The sequence below is a fragment of the Euprymna scolopes genome, chromosome 6 (genome assembly GCF_053919585.1).
Source record: "Euprymna scolopes isolate OS-2025 chromosome 6, ASM5391958v1, whole genome shotgun sequence".
In the NCBI taxonomy this organism is placed as follows: domain Eukaryota; kingdom Metazoa; phylum Mollusca; class Cephalopoda; order Sepiida; family Sepiolidae; genus Euprymna; species Euprymna scolopes.
The window spans coordinates 29,669,333-29,692,982 of record NC_136487.1 but is presented as its reverse complement, the minus strand read 5'-3'; the positions used below and the strand labels follow the sequence as shown (position 1 = coordinate 29,692,982).

The window sequence follows — 23,650 nt, the reverse complement described above, 5'->3', positions numbered from 1 at the left end:
ATGCTTTTTGAGCTGAATAAACATATTAAATTGAATAAAAACACGAAAATTATATCCAGTTTAGTAGAAAAGTAATTTATCTTGCCTTTGATAACATTTATTTGTTATATATTTGTTTTTTGACAACTTTTTCGAATCTGTGTACAGTAATACAAACCCCTTTATACTTCTTTCTGCGCATGATCAGATAAAATTCATTATTCCAAGTGTGTTGATATTTAGACTCCATCATCTTGTCTCGATACCAACATCGGTAGAGCACGCGGCTGGGTCACGAAACGTTTTGGCTTCGATTCTAGCTGAGGGCACTAAGTTTTTTTTTTTTAACTTTTTCTGTTATATTTTCGTATTAATAAATGCGAATATCTGCATGATTTTAATTATATTTAAACGTATTTTACGGCAAACGGAATCAAAAGTGCTATCGTATTTAACTATAGATTCTTACATCATATTTTGAAAGAAGGACTAAAAGAAAAAAGATTAAACTAAACCAGAATTAGTGCTACTTGCGTTAATTCAATAAAATGAAACGCACCTACTACTCCTACCTAATGGGGGATGTGGAAAGAGAAGCCATTATGAATTAATGTTTCGTTTAATCAGTAAAATAATTATGCATGAGGACGGAATATTCACATATATCAAATACAACCGGGCAGCGCCGGATACTTCAGCTAATAATAAATAATAGAAAATCTTCACTTACGCAAGTGGAGATACCCGATAACAGAAGGATAAAATGAATCGATAAACAATTACGATTTTGTCCCTAAGGTTTTAGATAAGGATTTAATATTCGTATTCTTCGAACTACTGCTCTCATTTTCACAACGTTTCGGTTGATGTAACCTCCGACTTTCTTCAGGTTTATCTTGTAAATTTTCTGTCGAACTCGAAACGGGAATTCCGAACGGAACCCGTTATTTGATCAACGGGTGTAATTTGTTCTCATTCCGCCAGCCATCTAATTCGCAATTTATTTTCACTGTTGTGTTGCCCGCACTGAAAATTGAACATTCCATCTCTAGAAGATAGTAACATTTATAAATAAATTTTACGAAGTATTTTATCCACTACGCCATGGGTCCTTATGGACAATTCTAGTATGAAGTTTTGGGGATGTAAACCTATTTTTATTTTACATGTACTGTATTAATACTATAACACACAAACACACACACATGTATAACATAATCGCGTCGACACACTGGTTCCCGTTAGATCACCAAAGTTGAGCGTGGTCAGTACTGAAATGGGTGACAGTTTCGGAATTCTAGGCGATACATGTGCTCCCCGCGTATATCAGCATTGTTTCTAGTCGTCCTGGATCTCTCCTTGACACTGGACTCAAGCAGTGCCGATTCAGGAGAGGTGAAGTTGTGGATTGCGCATCACTTGCTTTACGGGTAGCTACACTTACAGTTGCTATCGAGACTGAACGGACGCTCCCATATGTTTATACAATAATTTAATAATTTAAATTTTATGATTTGAAACGGTTAAATTTAAAATCAAATTTTTTTATTATATGCAAGACAAAGAATACATTTCAACTATATGTGTTCAATGTTTATACATCTTCTCAAAGGAAAAAAAAATATTAGCAAATCTCTGAGGAGATGGATAAACATCGAAAACCTATAGGTTAAGAAAATATACTGATTGAAATGATTTGAAACTGTTTCACATCATAAAATGTAAATTACTAAATTATGATTTATTTGCTCTATCTGGTATATTGAGCAATTTTCATTTAGCTGGATTGTCTTTATAAAATATTACAGCCATGACTATTTGGTAAGACCGATAATCACTGGATTTACATACGATTATATTTATTGTATTACATTATTCTGAAGAATATATATATATATATATATATATATATATACATCATCGATTATTTAGAATTAATGGTTCTCATAGTGTATAAAATTCTATACTGTTTGCTTAGTAGGTGATCATCTCCCAGTATTTGCACTGCTTCTTTGAATTGTATTACTATTTGCCATTGTTCTTTGAAATTTTTGCATCATAATTGACTATATAATAGAGATTTGGGCCTTCTGTATAGAAACTATATATTTCCTGATTGGATCTGATTTTATATATATATATATATATATATATATATATATATTGATAGATAGATAGAGAGAGAGGGAGGGAGAGGGGAGAGAGAGGCCTAAGCGTTGTGAAAATAATACTGAAGATGAGAACATATACGAAAGAATCTAAATAATAGGAATTGTGTATTAAATTTATGGTGATTGTAGAGTCAATTTCTTTGAACATGCATGCCGTTCTGACGTCTATGGTTTAGTGATATTTCATGTTTTATTCTCATAACAAGCTTTCATCCAAGATGTAACATGCTAACCAGTATAACTTTGGACTCGATAATTGACCAAACATAGAATGTTTATGAAAAAACATAACACGGCCTTTTATGTACGCTTGGAAATAATTTTATAGTTTCAACAATATACATCGATAATAGTTGGACCATATTATGTGTTGTCATATATATATATATATATATATATATATATATATACTAGTATCTTCATATTTTTGGTTCTATGGGACGCAACTACGAGAAAATTTTTAGGCTTTTTGACTATTATAATACTATTCTATGGTTAAAATTTTATGACAATTGGTAAAAAAAAATATTTTTAAAGTAATAAAATATGCCTAAATTTGCCTAGTGTGCTGCAGGCCAGTTTTGCTGCTTCGGTTGTCTTCTGTGTCCTTACAAGGCCAGTAATATATATATATATATATATATATATATATATATATATATATATATATATATATATATATATATATATATAGTCTAATCGAAGTATTAATTCACAAATTACAGTTGTTTAAGTGAAGCTACTGTTATAACTTTTTCAAAACGAAGACACCTTAATTTTGTGTGTATAAATAATTATTTTTCGTAAGAATGATACGGCTCAAGCATAACAGTGTGATAAATGTTATTCCGACTCTGTTCTATCAGGTACACCAGTTAAAGGGTGCTATACTAACTTGTGTAATCCTGAAAGGAAAACTGTCGGAACTCCTGTTAACTTAACCCCTGATTTTTACACCAACAAATTCCCTCTTCACTAACCCCATAATTCACGCTAACAATAGCTGTGATATTATTGTAAGATAGTTGCTACATATCAACACTCGGGACCCACACGTTGTACGTAAACAGTCATAAGGAGACAACGTAAAGGAAATAATTCGACTCGGTTTATCGATTGAAAAAACAGACATGTATTTACAGGTACTTCCAGAATAACGCCTTGTATCTTGTTTAAAAGTTTTCTCGTACACCAATGTACTTAACAAGACACTGTCCTGTCGAACACGTTGTACTCTGTCCGACTATGTTAAGGAAACGTCTTTCCCTGTCGCTGTCTGGCAACGTATGTAACACGTCTATTCCTGCTTTTGGGGGGCTACGTTTTTTATAATGTTATTTTCTTTGCTTTTGCCTCGCTGTGTCGTCATCTGGCCCGCGGCTCAGTTATTTGCATACGTTGGTTGCTGCTATCCGCGATTCTGCTCGGTTACATTATCTCTCAGTTGCCAAACACTCAACTGCCTGTTCCTAATTAGTCCTTCTTAAAACATCTATTCCCCTCATATACAAATGTACTATATATAAAAAGATGCCCTTTTCTCTTCCATGCAATCTCTAAAGATGCCCTTTCCTCTTCCCTGCAACCTCTCTCCCACATTAGAGACGTTGCGAGCCTGTCTCCGTTTTATCGTTATTTCCATGGCAAGTGCTCGTCTGAGCTCCATTCTCTGGTCCCTCCTCGTCAGTCTTTCACGAAAAACACCCGACTAGCTGAAACCACTGTCAATAATTTTCCCCACTCTTTATCCGTGCCTAAATCAAAACGTAGATTCCATGAACAAAGCTGCTTTCTTAGAACTGCACGGCTGTGGAACTCTCTGCCGCTTGCCTGTTTCCCCCCGAATTCTTGGATGTCTTCAAGTCCAACACAAACAAATTCCTGATGAACCGCCCCCTTAAGTAATGACACCTTATCAAATCTTCAAAACTAACGATTACTACGATACTATCCCATTGATTACTGTACACGCAATAACCCTTATCCCCGAGTGGCTCCTGGGCCTTGATAAGTGGTGACCCCCATGAAAAAAATGAATCCAGCTAGAGACACAATTCTTTACTCCTTTTTTTCTTTACCTTATCCCTGCGCCTCACAGGCCAAACAGATGTGCTGCCACTTGTGCGAAGAGTATCTTCTATTTCAACTTTAAAAACGATCATGCAAACATAAATTATGCTGAACATTAAGGTCATCTTCATTTGGCAGATGTCCAAGAATTTTTTTTTTTTTTAAGTTTTAAACTTGAATTACCTGACCTGTCTATATATTGAAATTGCATGAAATAAAAAGGAATTGAGCGAATATCAAAAAGCAATGTAAGTCACCATTTTGCATGGACACCTGCCAATGATAGCTGTGTTCAAAGTGAATGAATCCCTTGTTCACCGTCAAAATTATTAGTATTACTTTTTTTACTTTTGAGTCAACAATTATCAAGATCACAAGCCACTCGAGGATAATGTTAATTATGCTAAATAATTCTCATTTGAAAGATAAGGAAAATTATGGGAGTACAAACCTTGAGCAATATTATAAACTGATTAATACATATGGATCGATTTGCCAAAATATTTTTAACATCACATTTGAGTACCACAAGCTGTAATCAGCAGAGTAGCATTTTCGGGGCAATGTGATCCAGAAACAGAAAGCTGTGAAAACCCGTTCTCTTTATTAAAATTTTATCTGGCACTAGGCACATAGAGAAAGAAACGAAAAGTTTTTTCGGTGTGATAAAAAAACTGAAGTCCTCCTGCGAAAGTTTCTCAGAAAGAACTGAAGATTGGAGCTCAACTGAATATTTTCCATATTAATACTGATAGAGCAGAAAGAGACTAACAATGGTACTTGTGTGAGAAAATTACCTATGTGGAGGACAGACTGGTGAAATGAGGCGTCCGCATTGTTATACCAGAGTTTCGCCATTAGCCAAACATAGTCATTATCAGTTGGCAGAAAAACCTGAAAAAAAAATGGATGAGTTGTAAAATGGTCAAAAACATGCATTGAACTATTGTAAAACTAATTGTATTTCCATGTTTATTGCTTTGTTTGTTTAAAAAAAAAAGTATTGTTTGTTTGTTTGAGGAAGCAGTAGTAGTTTACATTAATTGAATTGATATATAATACTGTGGGTTATTCTTGGATGACCTATATATTTTAATACTTAAACATTAAAAACAGTTGTTAACATTTTTATTTAATTTGTAGTGTTGTAGTGTTTAAGAGCGACATAACATTTCCGAAAATCAGAATTTTGTTTTAGGCAAGGAAAAACCGTGTCTATTCATTTTATGCATACATTTCTGAGTTAAGTATACACACATATAAATATATATGTGTGTGTACGTGTGTGTGTGTGCACGCGCGTACACACATTCATGCATATATATATATATATATATATATATATTCACATGTATATACACATTCATGTATACATATATATTCATGCATACGTATATCATGTATATATATATATTTTATTTTATTCATGTATGTATATGTACATATATATATATATATATATATATCCATGTACATATATATATATATATGTGTGTACAGTGGCAGACAAAAACAAAACGAGGATGTGATATTTATTTTAAAAATCGATTGTCACCATTTCAGATCGATACTTGTTAAGGAATCAAATTTATAAGTTTATTTTCATTATTTTGGAAACCGTTTTTATACTGTTTGAGATCAACAACAGCAGCAGACGGGGAAGGAAAAGTTTATATTTTTGTTTTTAGAATCGACTGTCACAATTTCGGATCGAGCCAAGTTTATTTTTATTTTCAAAAGCGTCTGTGACTGTTTTAAAAGAAGTGATACCCAAGTCAGAGTATCGTATCATATATTAGCATAAATAAGTGCATATGAAATAGGTTACATTACATTTTTTATTTCCACGTCCATGGTGCGTTTGTCTAGTATCTGTGACTGAAAGTATCTTTCGACAAGTTAGCTTTTTTGTGAGAAGGATACTCAAGAAAACCTGCGGCTGATACAGTTAGCAGTTATCGTTCACTTGCTTGACATTGGATTCTGATTGTGGATGTTTATAGAGTGATACATGTGGCGTACAGCATTTATCATAGAGATCATTTTGCACAGAATTCTCTTCTTTACAAGTCCTGTGGCAATAGAGGCGAGGCGACGTGTATCACCTAACAAGTTGGAAGTATATAGTCACAAATCTGCACACAGGCGACTAAATGTTTATCTTAACATTGCTATTATTTTGACGAACAAGAACTAGCTTCGTTGAGGCTTTTTACGACTGAGCAGCCCTTTTAAGGGACAGCGCTGCTCAACCAGATCATAGGAGAAGTCTAGAAAATGTGACCTAAAAATCGTCTGGTCCTCTCAGCTGGTCAGCTACGGGACATTGACAGTTATTCATTTCTGCAGGGAAAATAAAAAAAAATAAGATGTATACTAAAAAAAGAAGCTAAACTGAATATTGCTACCTGAAACGTAAGGACACCTCTTGATACAAAGAGTAGGTTAATCTAGAGCGAGTAACAGCTCTTGTTGCCAGAGAATTAGCCAGATATAACGTGGATATTGCCGTTCTATCTGAAACTCGTTTTAGAAGTGAAAATCAACTTACTGAAAAAAGGTGCAGGGTATACGTTTTTTTTCTGGAAAGGCAAACCCAAGTAACTAAAAAGGGAAGGAAGAGTTAGTTTTGCTATCAGGACAAAGATCACATCTTAATTAGAACCTTGTGGAATTTGTGATCGAATCATGTTACTGCAGGTACCTTTACCTTCTAATCGTTACGTGCCAGTTATCTCAGTATATGTTCCTACTTTGAATAGTAGGCAGGTTGTCAAAATATGGTTTTATCAAGATTTATGGAATTGTATCAAAAGGATATCAAAGCAAATAAGATTTTGTTACTTGGAGGCTTTAATGATCACAACACTTGGGGTGTCTCAGGAAAATATTGCAAATGATGATGAGATTATTTTTCAGTTGTGCACTGAATATAATCTTGCAGTATGCAACGCCTACCGACAAAAACGCATTCACATAATAACTTGGTCATAATCTTGATTATGTCATCATGCGTAAACATGATCTTCAGGATATGTGTACTGTAAGAGTTATGCGGCGTGCAGACTGTGACGTTGATCACCAACTTGTTCGTGCTAAAATTAAGTTGTGTATAAGAAAAAAATCAGAGTCAATGGAGTAAAAGGTGCCTAAACGCATTGATGTCTCCAAGTTACAAGATAAGAAAGCGTGTGAAACTTTTAGGATTTCATTTATTAATATTTCATTTGACGAAACTTGGGAACGATTCAAGTCACAAGTATATAGCAAAGGAGCTGGAATACTTGGCTTTAAGAAAAACAAACATAGGGATTATTTTGATGAAAATGATTCTACAATCACCAATCTTTTGGAAGAGAAGGAAAAGACTCACGAGATATGTTTGTGTTCTAATGGATTAGCTAAAATAACTGCAGAAAAAAGTGCATAAAAGAAGCAACATTAAATGAACAGCGTGAGGCACGTCGAATGGAGAACAAGTGGTAGGTCAAAATGTCAGCAGACATCCAGACAGATTATGACCACGAAAATTCAAAAGATATGTATTACAAAATCAGACAAGTTTTTGAGTCCCAGGCTCCAACATTAGTATCTTTTAAACCCAAAGATGATTTTGCCCTTTTCAACAATGTTGAGGAGATCATGTAACGATGGACAGAACATTGTTTAGATCTTTTTGATAATCCATCGGAAGTGATATAGTTATTGATAATCTCTCTCAAAAGGAGGTCGTCGATGACATGGTAAGCGGTCCCAGCATTGATGAGACCAAACGGACATAATTAACAGAAATTAATAATGAAAAAACACCAGGACGATGGGATATCTGTTGAATTATTGCTGTTTGAAGGTGATAGCGTTCTTAACGCAGTCCATGTACTCATCCTTGCTATTTGGCATGATAATACTATCCCTCAAGATTGGATTGATGGGATAATGATCCCAATATATGAAGTAAAAGGGTCAAAATCTGAGTGTGGTGATTATAAAAGCATTAGCTTCATTGAAGCACTGGGAAAGGTTTTAGCAAATATTTTGTTAAATTTTTTAATGAAATAGATGTTCCTCCATCATTCCAGAAAATCAATGCGCTTTTAGATCTGGCCGCGGCACAATGGAATATTATCTGCGCGGCAACTAATGGAAGAATGTGTTGAGCAACGAGTGCCTTTGTGTCAAGTTTTCGCCGATCTGGCAAAGGCTTTTGATACTATCGATCGCGTAGCACTTTGAAAGATTCTTCGGAAACTAGGCTGTTCTATTAGTTTTATACAGTTGCTTCAGCAGTTAGACTATGAAAGCCGAGTGAACTTTAATGGATCTTTGTCTGATCCAATGTCAGTTGAAAACGGTGTGAAAAAAGGTGATCTCATTGCTCCTACATTATTTTATTTTTCACTATTTTGTTACTTGGATTCTTATAGATTTAATACCGAACACAAAAGTATGTATATTTTAAGTCATCCTTTATTTAAAGACAAACAGCAAGTAAAATTGCTTTGTTTGTAGACAGTCCGAGAATTACCAGCAGAATTCAGATGACGAAGTAAATTTACCAGGTATGGAATGTAACTTAGCTACCATAAGTTAGTGACTGGGTTTCTAACAGTTCGGTTTACAAATGAAGTAATTTAGTGGAAATTTGCTCGTGTTGGATAGAAACACTGACGACGATTATTAATAAAAGTTAATCCTGGTACCACGAGATAGTACTGGAATGTGGCATAAAATAGAAAATGTAATAATCGTTGCAAAATATTTTGATATCCGATTAAGTCAGAGGCACAGAGTATGTCTCTGGCTGAGCAGGTGATACTGTTAAATGTACAAATACTGTTAAACAGTTAAGAGACAAAAAGGGATCGAATAATCATGCTACATAGAGCTGAGCAGCTAAGAGACAAATAAGACATAAAAGGTTACGGTAACAAGTTGGTCAAGAATTGCAGAGAAGAAATTTAAAAGAAAACTAATTACCAAGCAGTCGGTGTGGAAATATATAGAACACAAGGAGAGAAATATTAATATGACTGAATGATAGCTAGGTAGAATCGAGAGTTGTCTAAGAGAATTGGCAAGGAATGAAGAAAAAACTAACACAACCGAAAAAAAATTATAAACGAATCTTGGAATACAATTAACAGTATAACATGTCTGTTACAAAGATTATCAATAAACAATAAACTAAAATATTCTGTTTCAGTTGTGGGAATTTACAGACACAGTAGCAACAAATATCAAAAGCTACTCAATGAAACTTGGATTGAGCTAGCCTCAATGTACATGGCTTTTAAAAATCCTGTTAACATTTAAAACTTTAATTTTAGACAACAAAGCTGGAACATTTCAGCACTTATTCAGTGAAAATTTCTGAAAGTACAAAACGTACTACATTATCGCTACCGAAACAGTTAACTGGTTCTCCACCTTTCTACGTAGTAAAACGTTGTCTTTAAATATTTAGAGAAATATGTTGGAAATCCTTTTTATTTACAAATGAAAACAAAAAACAGACTATACACTAAAACATTTTACAAGAATTTATATTTTCGTGTTTTCATGTAAACTTTTGAGGGTTTTTGTAATAAAAACCCTCAAATGTTTACATGAAAAACATGAAAATATATATATAATATCTGTGCAGATCTCAAAAAATTCTTGGAAATAATTTTTGTGAAATAAATCGCTGTAACAGAACCGCTTATGCTGTTAGCAGCAACAGTCGTATGACAGTTAATGATCAAACCGGCTGCGCAATGTAACGTCAAAGCAAAAACAAAAGAACAGACGTGGCTTGGAAAGCGACGAAAAGCACCTGTTCGAGACATAGCTGGAAACAACAGTGAGCGACACGTGGTTGACGAAAGTGTCTTTAAAACGATATAGTAGGCGATATAAAATAGATGAATTGTTTTATACAAGAGGCAATCGTTGTTGGAAATACCAAAAATAAACGCTGTTTGTTTAAATAGAAAAATGCTGAGAAGAATGCTTTTCCTCTGCGTGACTTTCATCTATAATATATTGGGTCGGTTAAAATGTTATGGAAGATTAATTTGAAACGTTGAAAAAGCCGAACAACATTACAATACTATATATATATATATATATATATATATATATATATATATATATATATATATTCTCCGCTGACTGGGAAGCCATCAGGGAACTAATTAGAGATGCTCCATGGAAAAATATTTTCTCTCTCCCTGCTGAACAATGTGCAAACGAGACCACTGACTGGTTCAAAACTGCAATCGAAGCGCATGTTCCCATGCGGAAATTTTATAGTAAGCCCCACTCTCCCCAATGGTTTACGTCGACTTGTGCAACTGCCATTACTCAAAAGCAGCATGCATACCGTAGGTTTAACCGACATAAGTCCAGTTCAAACAGACTGAAGTATATAGAAGCTAGAAATAACGTTAAGAAAGAAATAGCGACAGCTAAGAGAGAATGTACGGAAACCACTAAAAAGCGCATCGAAGCACAAAAACTAGGAACTCGAGACTTCTGAAAAATCTACAACAGTGTAGTAAATAATGGGCAATCAACAATTCCCCCACTAACCAACAATCACGAGGATGTCTCCTCAGCAACCGACAAGGCTAACATGCTTGCCAGTCGGTTTGCCTCAAACTCCACACTGGACCCTTCCAACCACTCCCTACCTGACTTTCCTATGCGGACAGACGCCACACTAGACGATCTGAAAACCACCCCTGCTCAGGTGCATGCTATCATAAAAAACCTTGACGCCTCAAAAGCATGTGGACCCGATCTTATCCCAGCTGTGCTATTAAAAAAGTGCTCAGCCGAAGTAGCTCCAGTTCTCTCCAAACTCTACAACAAATGCCTTAATGAAGCTTGCTTTCCGGGCTGTTGGAAAACTGCTTCTGTTGTACCAGTATTCAAGAATTCTGGCGAAAGGACAGACCCATCAAATTATCGCCCCATTAGCCTCCTCCCACTTTTTGCCAAAATGTTTGAGACCATAATTAACCATGCTCTAGTCCATCATCTTACAGATGCTAAACTACTGACTGACAAACAATATGGATTTAGACGAGCCCGTTCCACAGCAGACATCCTCACTGTGATCTCTGAACGTATATACCATTCACTGGACAAAGCGGGGGAAGGCAGAGCGGTAGCTCTAGATATATCTAAGGCTTTTGACAGGGTATGGCATGAGGGTCTCCTCAGTAAAATCAGATCATACGGTATCACTGGTAGAATACTTAACATAATTAAATCCTTCTTAGATAAGAGAAAAATCCAGGTAGTCCTCGACGGTCGCACATCTAAACAATATGATATAAATGCGGGAGTGCCCCAGGGTTCTATCCTTGGACCTCTATTGTTCCTGATATTCATAAATGACCTCCCCGACAACATTGCCTCTGAGATGGGTATATATGCTGATGACACTACACTCTATGGCAGACACGACAGGAAGACGAATGAACACATTTCTAAAGAAATGGCAGAAACACTAGAGGAAGACCTCCAATCTCTAGTGGAATGGGGACAAAAGTGGTTGGTCGCATTCAATGCTGCCAAGACTAAACTAGTTTCATTCAATAATTACAAGAAACCCTCTCTACCACCCATAGCAATGGCCAACGACTCTTTATCTGAGAGTCCATCTTTCAAACTCCTTGGCCTAACGTTCACAGGAAACATGAGTTGGAACAATTACATTGAAGGCATTGCCAGGGCCGCTGCAAGAAAGGTAGGCTCTCTCTACCGTGCTAGAAAACTACTAACACCCGAAAGTATCCTGTACCTCTATAAGGCCACCATTCGCCCATGTATGGAGTATTGCTGCCACATCTGGGCTGGTGCATCTGCTACTAGTCTCTCGCTCCTTGACAAGGTTCAAAAGAGAGTCGCAAACCTGATAGGCCCTGAACTGGCATCTAAGCTTCAGCCTCTGTCCCATCGACGAAATGTTGCATCCCTCTGCCTTTTCTACAAGTATTTTAGTGGTGAATGCTCTGACGAACTGCAATCACTTGTGCCCCCACGACGCGAGCACCCTCGACAAACCCGACAGGCTACTAGATCCCACCCCCACACTGTAGAGGTCCCTAGATGTAAAAGATCTTTTTACTCCAATAGTTTCTTCCCCAGAACCGCAAGACTCTGGAATTCATTCCAGATCCCTGCTTCCCCAACAGTACTGACGTGCAGAAGTTCAAGTGTAACGTGAACCGACACCTTGCTGCCCAAATCCCTACATAGTACCCCAGTAGTTGTTGCCCCTGATAGTAGCCCCCTACACCAAAGTGGCAATTTGCCTTGTTTGGGGTGAAAATGTAATAAAAAAAAAAAAAAAAAAAAAAAAAAGACAATGTAAACGGTTTTGAATGTCAACTATTCTATATGCGCTGAATGTTTACATGCTCCGGCGTATTTAATGAAATAGCAAGTTGAAAACGCCAAATATGTGATTTCGATTCCACTCTGACTTTTTTTATATAAAAGAATATTACATCCAAGATTTTTTTCTTTTATATATAATACATGTAAGTGCAGTTTTTGGTATACTTAATACGTAACGCTTCAGTTTTTTTCCGTTTCTTTTTCTCTTTCTGCCTTTTTATTGTTTTTAAATGTGTATGTGTGTGTGTGTGTGTGTGTGTGTGTGTGTGTGTGTGGGTGTGTGTGTGTGTGTGTGTGTGTGTGTAAGACGTCGGAGTACGTAGGCATTCGGCGCATACAGAATTGTTGACATTCTAAACCGTGTACATTGTCTTATCCAGAGGATTATATATAATTATAACTATTAACAATTATTTTATAAATTGAGTCACTTGTGTTTCATGCTTTCGCAATCATCAGTGCAGAAAATGCTCCGAACCTAGTTTCAAATTCACCTTTGATTCCAGTGATTAGGACGTTACCTCTGTGACAGCATTACTTAATACGATAATTTAAAGAAATTAAACATCTATTTATGCTAGATTCGGGCATAATATTGAAATAGTCGGAAAGTATTGTGACTAGTTGATCGCCTTTTTTCTTTATTTCCTAGATAGGGCTCAAATTCAGTAATCTTAAAGGTTTATAATTAAAAATATTTATAATTATTACTATACCTACAGCCACTAGTGGTGCATTCATAATCTTAGATATAAAAAAACGAATTCCTTTCTCCAAGTGGTGAACGTGTCTCCTTAAAATTAAAACCACACGTTGAAGTGTATCTTAAATATAAGTGTATTAATATGTGAACATAATGGAAGTAGTTTTGCGTTTCTAGATGCTTTAGGAAGCAGCTAATTCGACTTTTCTAAAAAGTTACACAATGATATTAAGCTATTTGATTGCGTTACGCTTATAACATATATCGTAATATCTGATCTGGTAATATATTCAGCTCACAAACCCAATCTTGCTGGTAAATTGAAATGTCATTGATAGGATGTTCTATCTGAGGTTAATTCACAACCTAACCCGGATAACCCTGTATGATACTATCGCTTCCCCGTAGAGGGTTACTATGTTGAGGAACGTCCTGGGAACACAACTAGCTCCCCGAGTGTTAAAAACAATATCTAAGGATATCTAAACGATAGGCACATGTTGGAAATATCAACAAAAACGGGTCGATATGTCGTCGGCTATAACTGGCTGGCATGGGTCACTTCTTCATTGTGTCGTTACATGCATCTTCCCATCGTCGGCATTAATGGAATGCTGAAATCGAACGCTTGTACAAAAATAGCGAACAAATGCATTTTTATAAAAAAAAAATATATTATTTAAGATTTAACACTGAGGAGCATATTTTTATAAAGCCAGACGCATGCTATGTCGCGTCCGCCGACCACCGAATGCAAGCGTCAACTGTTTAAACTAATAGAGTTATGTTTAAGTTTCTTTTTTCTTAATTGAAAGAGAGTGAAGAGAAGTGAAAGAGAGAAACAGAAAGAGAGAGACGGACATAAAAAGAGAGAAGATATATTCATACAGTCTGAACATTGTTTTTTTGTATCCATGAGTTCTTTCAGGTTCAACCTTTCAAATGCTAAGGTTTTATATCGTTTTGACTTTGTTCAATATTATAACCAAACTGCCATTCTTGGCTTGAGTCATAGCAGAACACAAACACCTGATTGAAATGTTTTTAACGTCATCACAAAGTCAGGCACGAGGTTAGACGCTAGATATAGGGGTTATTAATGTAGAATTAATAATGTTTATTTTTTCTTTTGGAATTACTTTTCAATAACACACACACACACACACGTGTGTGTGTGTGTGTGTGTGTGTGTGTGTGTGTGTGTGTGTGTGTGTGTGTGTGTGTGTGTGTGTGTGTGTGTGTGTTATCGAAAAGTAATTCCAAAAAAAAAAAAAAAAAACATTATGAACCTTTAAAGCAGGTATACAATTTGTTTTAATTATCTGACCAGGAATAAAAATAAACTTGAAGGACCTTATTCTGTGAAGTTTCGAAAAAAACAATTCTGCTCATCAGAGGTTTGCAAAATATAAGAATTTTTGCATGTTAATTCATTAAAAGAAACTACAAATATGAAATAATCATATTTACTTAAAAAGTTATTAAATACTTATTGAAATTTGATAAGAATTCATAATGATTATGAGAGCAGGGCCCAGGAAAAAGGAATAAAGGATATTGGTAAAAATCTATTGAATAGGAAGGTTAAATCCAGGAGGAACAGGATAGATCCAGAAAAGTCCATCGATAGTTTATAAGAACGGGAAAATAGAATTACATATGTACAGTGTTAATCAATGCTTCCAAAAATTCATCAGATTATGAGAAGTAAAATTCAAGTTATAAAGAAAAAAAACGTTGGTTAAAAAAATAACAATATGGAAATAGGAAATAGCAAAGTCATTTTAGTAAATGGAAAAAGTAGTTATGCATGACAACTACCATAAAGAATATGTCACAGTTTATGAATTTTCGAAGGAAAAAAAAATTAACTATATTGTCATGGGTAGTCAAGCACATCCAAGCATGTATATACCGGGTATATATATTTTTTTCTTTGCTTTATTGTTGTTTTTACTCACCGGGTTGTCTGGTCCTTTCTTTTGGTTCAACTGGATAGCAATTGGAAGCAACTGGTCCGTATCATCAAGCATGAATAACGCCATTGGTGCACATATCTGAAACAAATATATTTTTTAAGTTTTATATAAAAATGTATATAATTGATAAGAATAAGGTATTAGTTCTTGATTCATGGGGGAAAAGTATGAACCAATAATTAGTTTATTAGTTCATCTATGAGTGAAATAGCAACTTCCGTTTGATTAATCGTGCATATGAATTGTTTACAATGGGCATTTAAATACACACTAAATTAATGGTTTCAAAGAAGATATACCCATTTTATTCCAAGACGGTTGCTAATAATGGATAACCTAGGTATAGATGTTTGTTTTTTTTCATGAATATCGTGAGGTGCCCGTCGATTTGATCCCATCTTCATCACAACATTATATGGCTCCTCTGAAACAATGAGAATCCGATGCTTCTTTCGTCCACGTCAAAATCGATACATGATAGATACATTGATAACCTAGAGAAAATATATATTAGCGTAAATTATGTATGTTGCAAACTTTTAGTGCTATTTAATTCCCCGATTGTTAACTGTTAATGAAAATGGCAGGAAACAAAGCTAAGCAGGCGTGGACTTTCTTTTTCTATTTACTTCTGCGTATATTTCTCAGTATTTATTTCAACGATGCTTAATAGGTAAAGCTAAGTAATAACTTATAAAAATATATTTATAGCAAATGACCACATTACACATTCCGCGTTTAATCCTCGTCTCTGAGAAAAATTCTAACGAGGATAAACGCGGAATACACTGTTTAGCTTAATTGCCATATATATTTTCATAATTATATATATAACTTATATATAACTTATATATATGTATACAACTAATATATATAACATATATATATATAACATATATATATAGACCATATGGATATATAGAAAACACATATAAATATATATATACACACAACATATATATATACACACAACATATATATATATACACACAACATATATATATACACAACATATATATATATACAAAACATATATATATATATACACAACATATATATATAACATATATATATAACATATATAACATATATATACACCATATAAAAACACAAATATACAACAAATAAAACACATATATATAACATATAAAACACATATATATCACATAAAACACAAATATATAACATATAAAAACATATAATAACATTACATATATACAACATATATATATAAAACATAATTATATATGTACAACATATATATACACAAAATATATATACAACATATATATACAATATATATATATATATAACATATATATATAACATATATATACAACATATATATATAACATATATATACAACATATATATAACATATATTACATATAGATATATATTCAACATATATATATAACATATATATATCATATATTACATATAGATATATATTCAACATATATATATAACATATATATATAACATATATATATATATAACATATATATATATCATATTTATATAAACAATATATATCATATATATACAACAGATATATACAACATATATATATATACAACATATATTTAACATATATATATATACAACATATATTTAACATATATATGTAACATATATATATATATAACATATAAAACATATATATATACAACATATATATAACATGTATATATACAACATATATATACATATATAACATACATATATGCAACATACATATATATATACAACATACAAATATATATAAATATACAAATATATATACAACATACAAATATATATACAACATACATATATATACATCATGCATATGTATAACATACATATACATAACATACATATATATAACATAAATATATATAACATATATATATAACATATATATATAACATACATATATATAATATATATATAATATATATACAATATAATATATATATAATATAATATATATTATATAACATAAATATAATATATATATTATATAATTTATATATAATATGTATATAACATAATATACATAATATAATATATATAACATAATATATATAATATATATAATGTATATATATAATATATATAATGTATATATATAATATATATACATAATATGTATATATAATATATATAATATGTATATACAATATATATAAAATATAACATATATATAATATGTATATATATAATACATCTATAATATATATAATATATATAATATACATATATGTATTATATATAATATACCTATAATATATATAATATATATATAAATATAATATATATATAATATATATATATATTATATAATATATATAATATATAATATATATATGTATTTAATATAATATATAATATATATATAATATATATTATATATATATGATATATAATATATATATATAATATATATATATTATATATATATTATATATATTATATACATAATATATATAATATATATATATAATATATATATATTATATATATATATTATATACATAATATATATATAGTATATACATAATATATATATATAGTATATATATAATATATACATAACATATATATAATATATACATAATATATATATAATATATACATAATATATATATAATATATACATAATATATATATAATATATACATTATATATATAATATATACATTATATATATAATATATACATTATATATATAATATATACATTATATATATAATATATACATTATATATATATTATATACATTATATATATTATATACATTATATATATATTATATACATTATATATATTATATACATTATATATATAATACATACATTATACATAATATATAAGTAATATATATGATATATATAATATGTATATAATATATATAATATGAATATAATATATATAATATGTATATAATATATATATATAATGTATGTAATATATAAAATATGTGTATAATATATATAATATATGTATAAAATCTATAATATATGTATAATATCTATAATATATGTATAATATCTATAATATATGTATAATATATATATGTATAATATATATATAATATATGTATATATAATATATGTATAATATATATAATATATGTATATATAATATATGTGTATATAATATATATAATATATATATATAAAATACATATAATATATATATAATATATATAAAAAATATATATACTATATATAATATATGTATATATAATATATATATAAATATATATAATATATAATATATATATAAATATATATAATATATAATATATATAATAAATATATATGATATATATTTAATAAATTTATATAATATATAATATATATAGTAAATTTATATAATATATATAATAAATATATATAATATATATAATATATATAATAAATATATATAATATATATAATATAAAATATAATATATATACATATTATATATAATACATATATAATATAATATATATAGTATAAAATATATATACATATTATATATATAATACATATATATATATATAATATACATATAATGATACAATATATATATTATACATATATAATATATATATTATATATATAATATATATATTATATATATAATATATATATTATTTATATAATATATATATTATTTATATAATATATATATATTATGCATATAATATATATTATATATATATAATATATTATATATTATATATAATATATATATAATATAATATGTATATAATAACCATATTATATATATAATATATATATTATATATAATATATATATGATATATATTATATATATAATATATGTATAATATATATATTATACATATAATATATGCATATAATATATATAATATATGTATATAATATATGTATATAATATATGTATATAATATATATAATATCTGTATAATATATATATATAATATATATAATATCTGTATAATATATATATATATAATATATATAATATCTGTATAATATATATATATAATATATATAATATCTCTATAATATATATATATTATATATATATATATATAATATGTATATTACATATATATATTACATATATAATGTATATAATATATATATATTACATATATAATATATATATTAAATCTATATAGTATATATAATATATATTTATATAAACATATGTATAATACATATATAATACATATATATTATCCATATATATAATGTATATATAATATATACAATATATATATATAATATAAATATAAAATATATATATAATATATATATAATATAATATATATATAATATGATATATATAATATAATATATAAATAATATGATATATAATATATAATATATATTATATATAATATATACAATATAAATATATAATATAATATATATATATATATGTATAATATATATATAATATATATAATACATATATAATATATAATATATAATATGATATATATAATATATATAATATATCAAATTTGATATATATTATATATATATAATATATAATATATATAATAAAATATGTATTATATATATAATATATAATATATATAATATATAATATATATAATATATATACTATATAATATATAATATATAACATATATAATATATATTGTATAAATATATATATATACACATATATATACTAGCCAAAGTACTCGTCTTATACTGGATTCAAAAACAGCTTACAGAAATTGACTCTGATTTCTGAAAGTTTGATAGGTTATTAAAAGGAAGGGTGGTAAAGAGATAGCTTCGAATTTGGAAGCATTAAAACCGAAGCAAAATATGATGAAAGTAAAAATTAAATAGATAACCCCCATAATTTATTATACCATACCTGTTCACACTGAAACACTTATCACAATATTCTGTGGATCTATATTTCGAACCCTTGTTAAACAGTGTGACATATTTACATTCTATGGAGGTCAGGCTCGAACGACCACACCATAATTTTATTATACCATATTTCTTCAAACTGAAAGATAATTATCAAAACATACTTACGCAGAATCATATGAAAAGTCTTTATTAAAATTTCTGCTATTATTGTTTTGGCTACACGGCCGGTTTGTTTTGGGGGGGGGCGTCTGTAGCGTCCTCAGACTGTTATAGAAACTTTACTTTCTGTAAAAGTCTGAGGACACTACAGACAGCCAAAATAACGGCCGTGATGCCGAAACAATAATGTATCTTAACAGAAAGATACGGTAATAAAAAATAAAACGTTTATATATATATATATATATATATATATATATTCACATCTTCACATATATTTGTGATTTGGTTAGAGACCAGAAATAAAGAGTGATACGCAGACTAAACAAATGCATGAAAATATACAGTGGATGCAATAAGTATCCGATCCAAAGCAAAAAGTTTATTATTTTTTTATATATGAAAGCAAAAACAAGTGCAATTATAGTGTACTTTTTATTATTTTTCAAACGAGATTTGTATTCTTCCTAAAAAATACATTAGAATAGGACTTTATTATTGTATGTATATTAAATATAATGGGGTGGTCACCTCAATTACACAAACGGAATGTTCATGAAAGATTATCGCTATAGTCCTCTGTCTCCGCTCTCGTTGCCTTCTCTCCTGCCCGATCGGGAATAATCTCCCAGCACCGAGAAATGAACATCATTTTATAGTTTCCATCTTTACGCACACACGTGATTACACGAGAACGGACGAAATAAAAATGCTGGCTGCCATGTTTGTTCTTCCTTTTTTACGCCTGAACTTACTCGCTGAGCACCCACGGTAAGACTTGTCTTTCTTGCTTCTAACCACAGTTTTGTTTAATAAAAATAAATCACTTTGAATTTGCTTTGTATCGGTTACTTCTTGCGCCCACTGTATAAAAACATTATATATATGAAGTATATATATACGTGTGTGAATGTATGCATTCAACTAACCTCAAAATCTTTGTTATGCTTCAAGCCATCAACTACTGCTAAATCTGTGTAGAATAGTCGTTTCTTTTCAATGAGACTCGCCAGGGTTTCTTTGAGCAGAACCGGTTCCATCATTTCTTCTGTCACACCGAAACTTAAAAAAATAAAAGACAATATCAGAGCGAAACGTTGAAAAAAAATCTAATCGTGTGAGAGATTACAACTGTTGAAATATTTTTGAACAAATAATTCAAAATTTATATAAGCTGATGCGTATTTGCACGTGTATTATCACCTTTAACACACACCTGTATCCGACCAGTTACGATTACGATTATTGATTAACGCAGTTATAATTCGACGCACCCCACTTGGGGAGGTACATTGGTATATGAGTTTATGTTAAACCTTTCCGATCACAGAACGCCTCCAAAAAGGTCAACGGTTATTCTGGTCGCAAATATAACCCGAAATGGTGGTTATAACCTAAATGTTATATCAGGTCTGGCGCTATTAATAGAGGTTAACCCCGTGTTAAGCCTTTCCGATCACGAAAGGACCCCCCGCCCCAAATAAATAAAATAAAATTTCAAAGATTATTTTGGTTACCAAGAACAACTTTCAGAACATGTCAGTTTGGTCTGATCCCCTACACGGGGACAGCGTTTAACAAGAGATTCTGTTTATTCTGTTATAACAAGAAAAGTCCGCCGATCTAGCCTATCTAGTCGTATCGAAGCAAATTTCCATCAAATCGGTTCTCACGCCGACCGTCACTGGAAATTGACCTCAAAGTCAGATTCTGAGAGCAGTGGCTAACCAGACATGCATTGGATAAGTGCGAAACAGATAGAACCCTAAAGAGGCTATTGCCAGTCAAACCTCACAGAAGACTAATGGTCATTGAAAGCAAGTCAATGGCAAGCGATTGTCGCAATAATGCTAATTAATCTGCAATGGTTTTCGAAAGAGATGGAGAATAATGGCAATCTGTGGAGACTAATTGTCACCCAGACTCCAGGTAACACTTCTATTTCTTGTCATTGAGCTGTCTCTGATGAAGACCAGTGCGAGAACTTCATGTGAGCATAATAATTCTTATTTCGTGTAATAACATTTCCCTGAAAGGAGATGGAATTCTACTTAGAGAACTCTCCTTCAATCTCGGATTCAAACCAAGAGCTTCAAAGAACGAGAATCTTCTTAAGGATATTGATGATACCTACAAGATTAGATGTTTGAAGATCGTCCAACACATTGGAAATTCATAGTTTGTGTGTGTGTGTGTGTGTTTTCAGATGCCCTTCCAGAAAACTTAATACTACATCTAGCGTTCCAGCTACCAAGGGGATTGCTTGAGTTCGTACCTCATGTATATATCTTACCTGCAAGGCCAACGAAGTATAATTGCCACACTTTTCATTCTCCTTCTCTGTCACATTCATTGCAGTGAAAAGTCGACGATTTGCTACCTCTTTGAGACCTTGTCAATGACTACCAAATTCTGACGATTATGTTTCAATTGCTTGTTTGTTCTACATACCTCACTTTATCAGGAACTTTCTCAAACCACTTCTCAGCACACGTCGCTCAAAACTTCCGACAAACCTCTCAATATATCCTAAGCCCCACGCGGTCGTACTTGCTGAGCGAATCCACTATACCCTGCTGCAAAGTGTGCAACAGACCCAGAAAACTTTCCACAAATCCAGCATTTTGTTGCATCATCTCTTTAAGCAATCTCTTGAACAGTTGTGTTCCAGGTGCCTGCTCTTGTGCTGTACAAAGGCTTCAGTGTTCATAGCCAGATACCCAACGCTAAACCATTGCCATTATCTTAATTATAACAATAATAATAATAATAATAATATTGGTAAGCCGCTATTGCAATAACGCAAATTTTCGCAAATGTTATTGAAGTCTGGGGAGACTTGTTGTCACTCAGACTCCAGGCAACACCACAAGTTCACAATAAGCAATCTTTGATGATGGCTTGTGTGACTACCCCTAATGAGTCAATAATAAGAAGAAAAAGACGAATAGAAATAAAAATAAAAATAAAAGTGGTTCAGGGAAAACGACAATGTCAAACTTCTTTGGGATATGCGCATACAGACTGATAAGGTTCTTGAAGACTCCAGACCCGACATAATTTTACTAAACAAAAACAAGAGAACTTGCCCAATGATTGGCGTAGCCTGTCCTTTCGATACCAGAGTGCGAGAGAAGGAATACGAAAAAAAAAATACCAAAATCTGAAATGGGAATTAGTTAGACTCTGGATATGTAAAGAAGTCAAGGTGATTCCCATTGTAATCTAAACGCTTGGGACCATAACAAAAAGTCACCAAAAATGGCTTAATCAGATTGACAAGACAATTTCTTTTCCAATTTTACAAAAGGTTTGCCTGTTGGGAACAGTGAAA

General features: G+C 30.9%; 1 protein-coding gene across 2 annotated transcripts in view; it reads right to left on the bottom strand.

Annotated features, from left to right (window-relative positions):
- Positions 1-23,650, bottom strand: part of LOC145277598 (allene oxide synthase-lipoxygenase protein-like) — a 258,552-nt gene that overhangs the window by 57,241 nt on the left and 177,661 nt on the right. For both annotated transcript variants that reach the window (XM_080129114.1, XM_080129115.1), the window contains exons 6-8: positions 21,246-21,378; positions 15,276-15,371; positions 5,018-5,114 (exon numbers count right to left, since the gene is read on the bottom strand). In XM_080129114.1, coding sequence (XP_079985240.1) covers positions 5,018-5,114; positions 15,276-15,371; positions 21,246-21,378 — 326 coding nt within the window. The remainder of the gene's footprint in view (positions 1-5,017; positions 5,115-15,275; positions 15,372-21,245; positions 21,379-23,650) is intronic.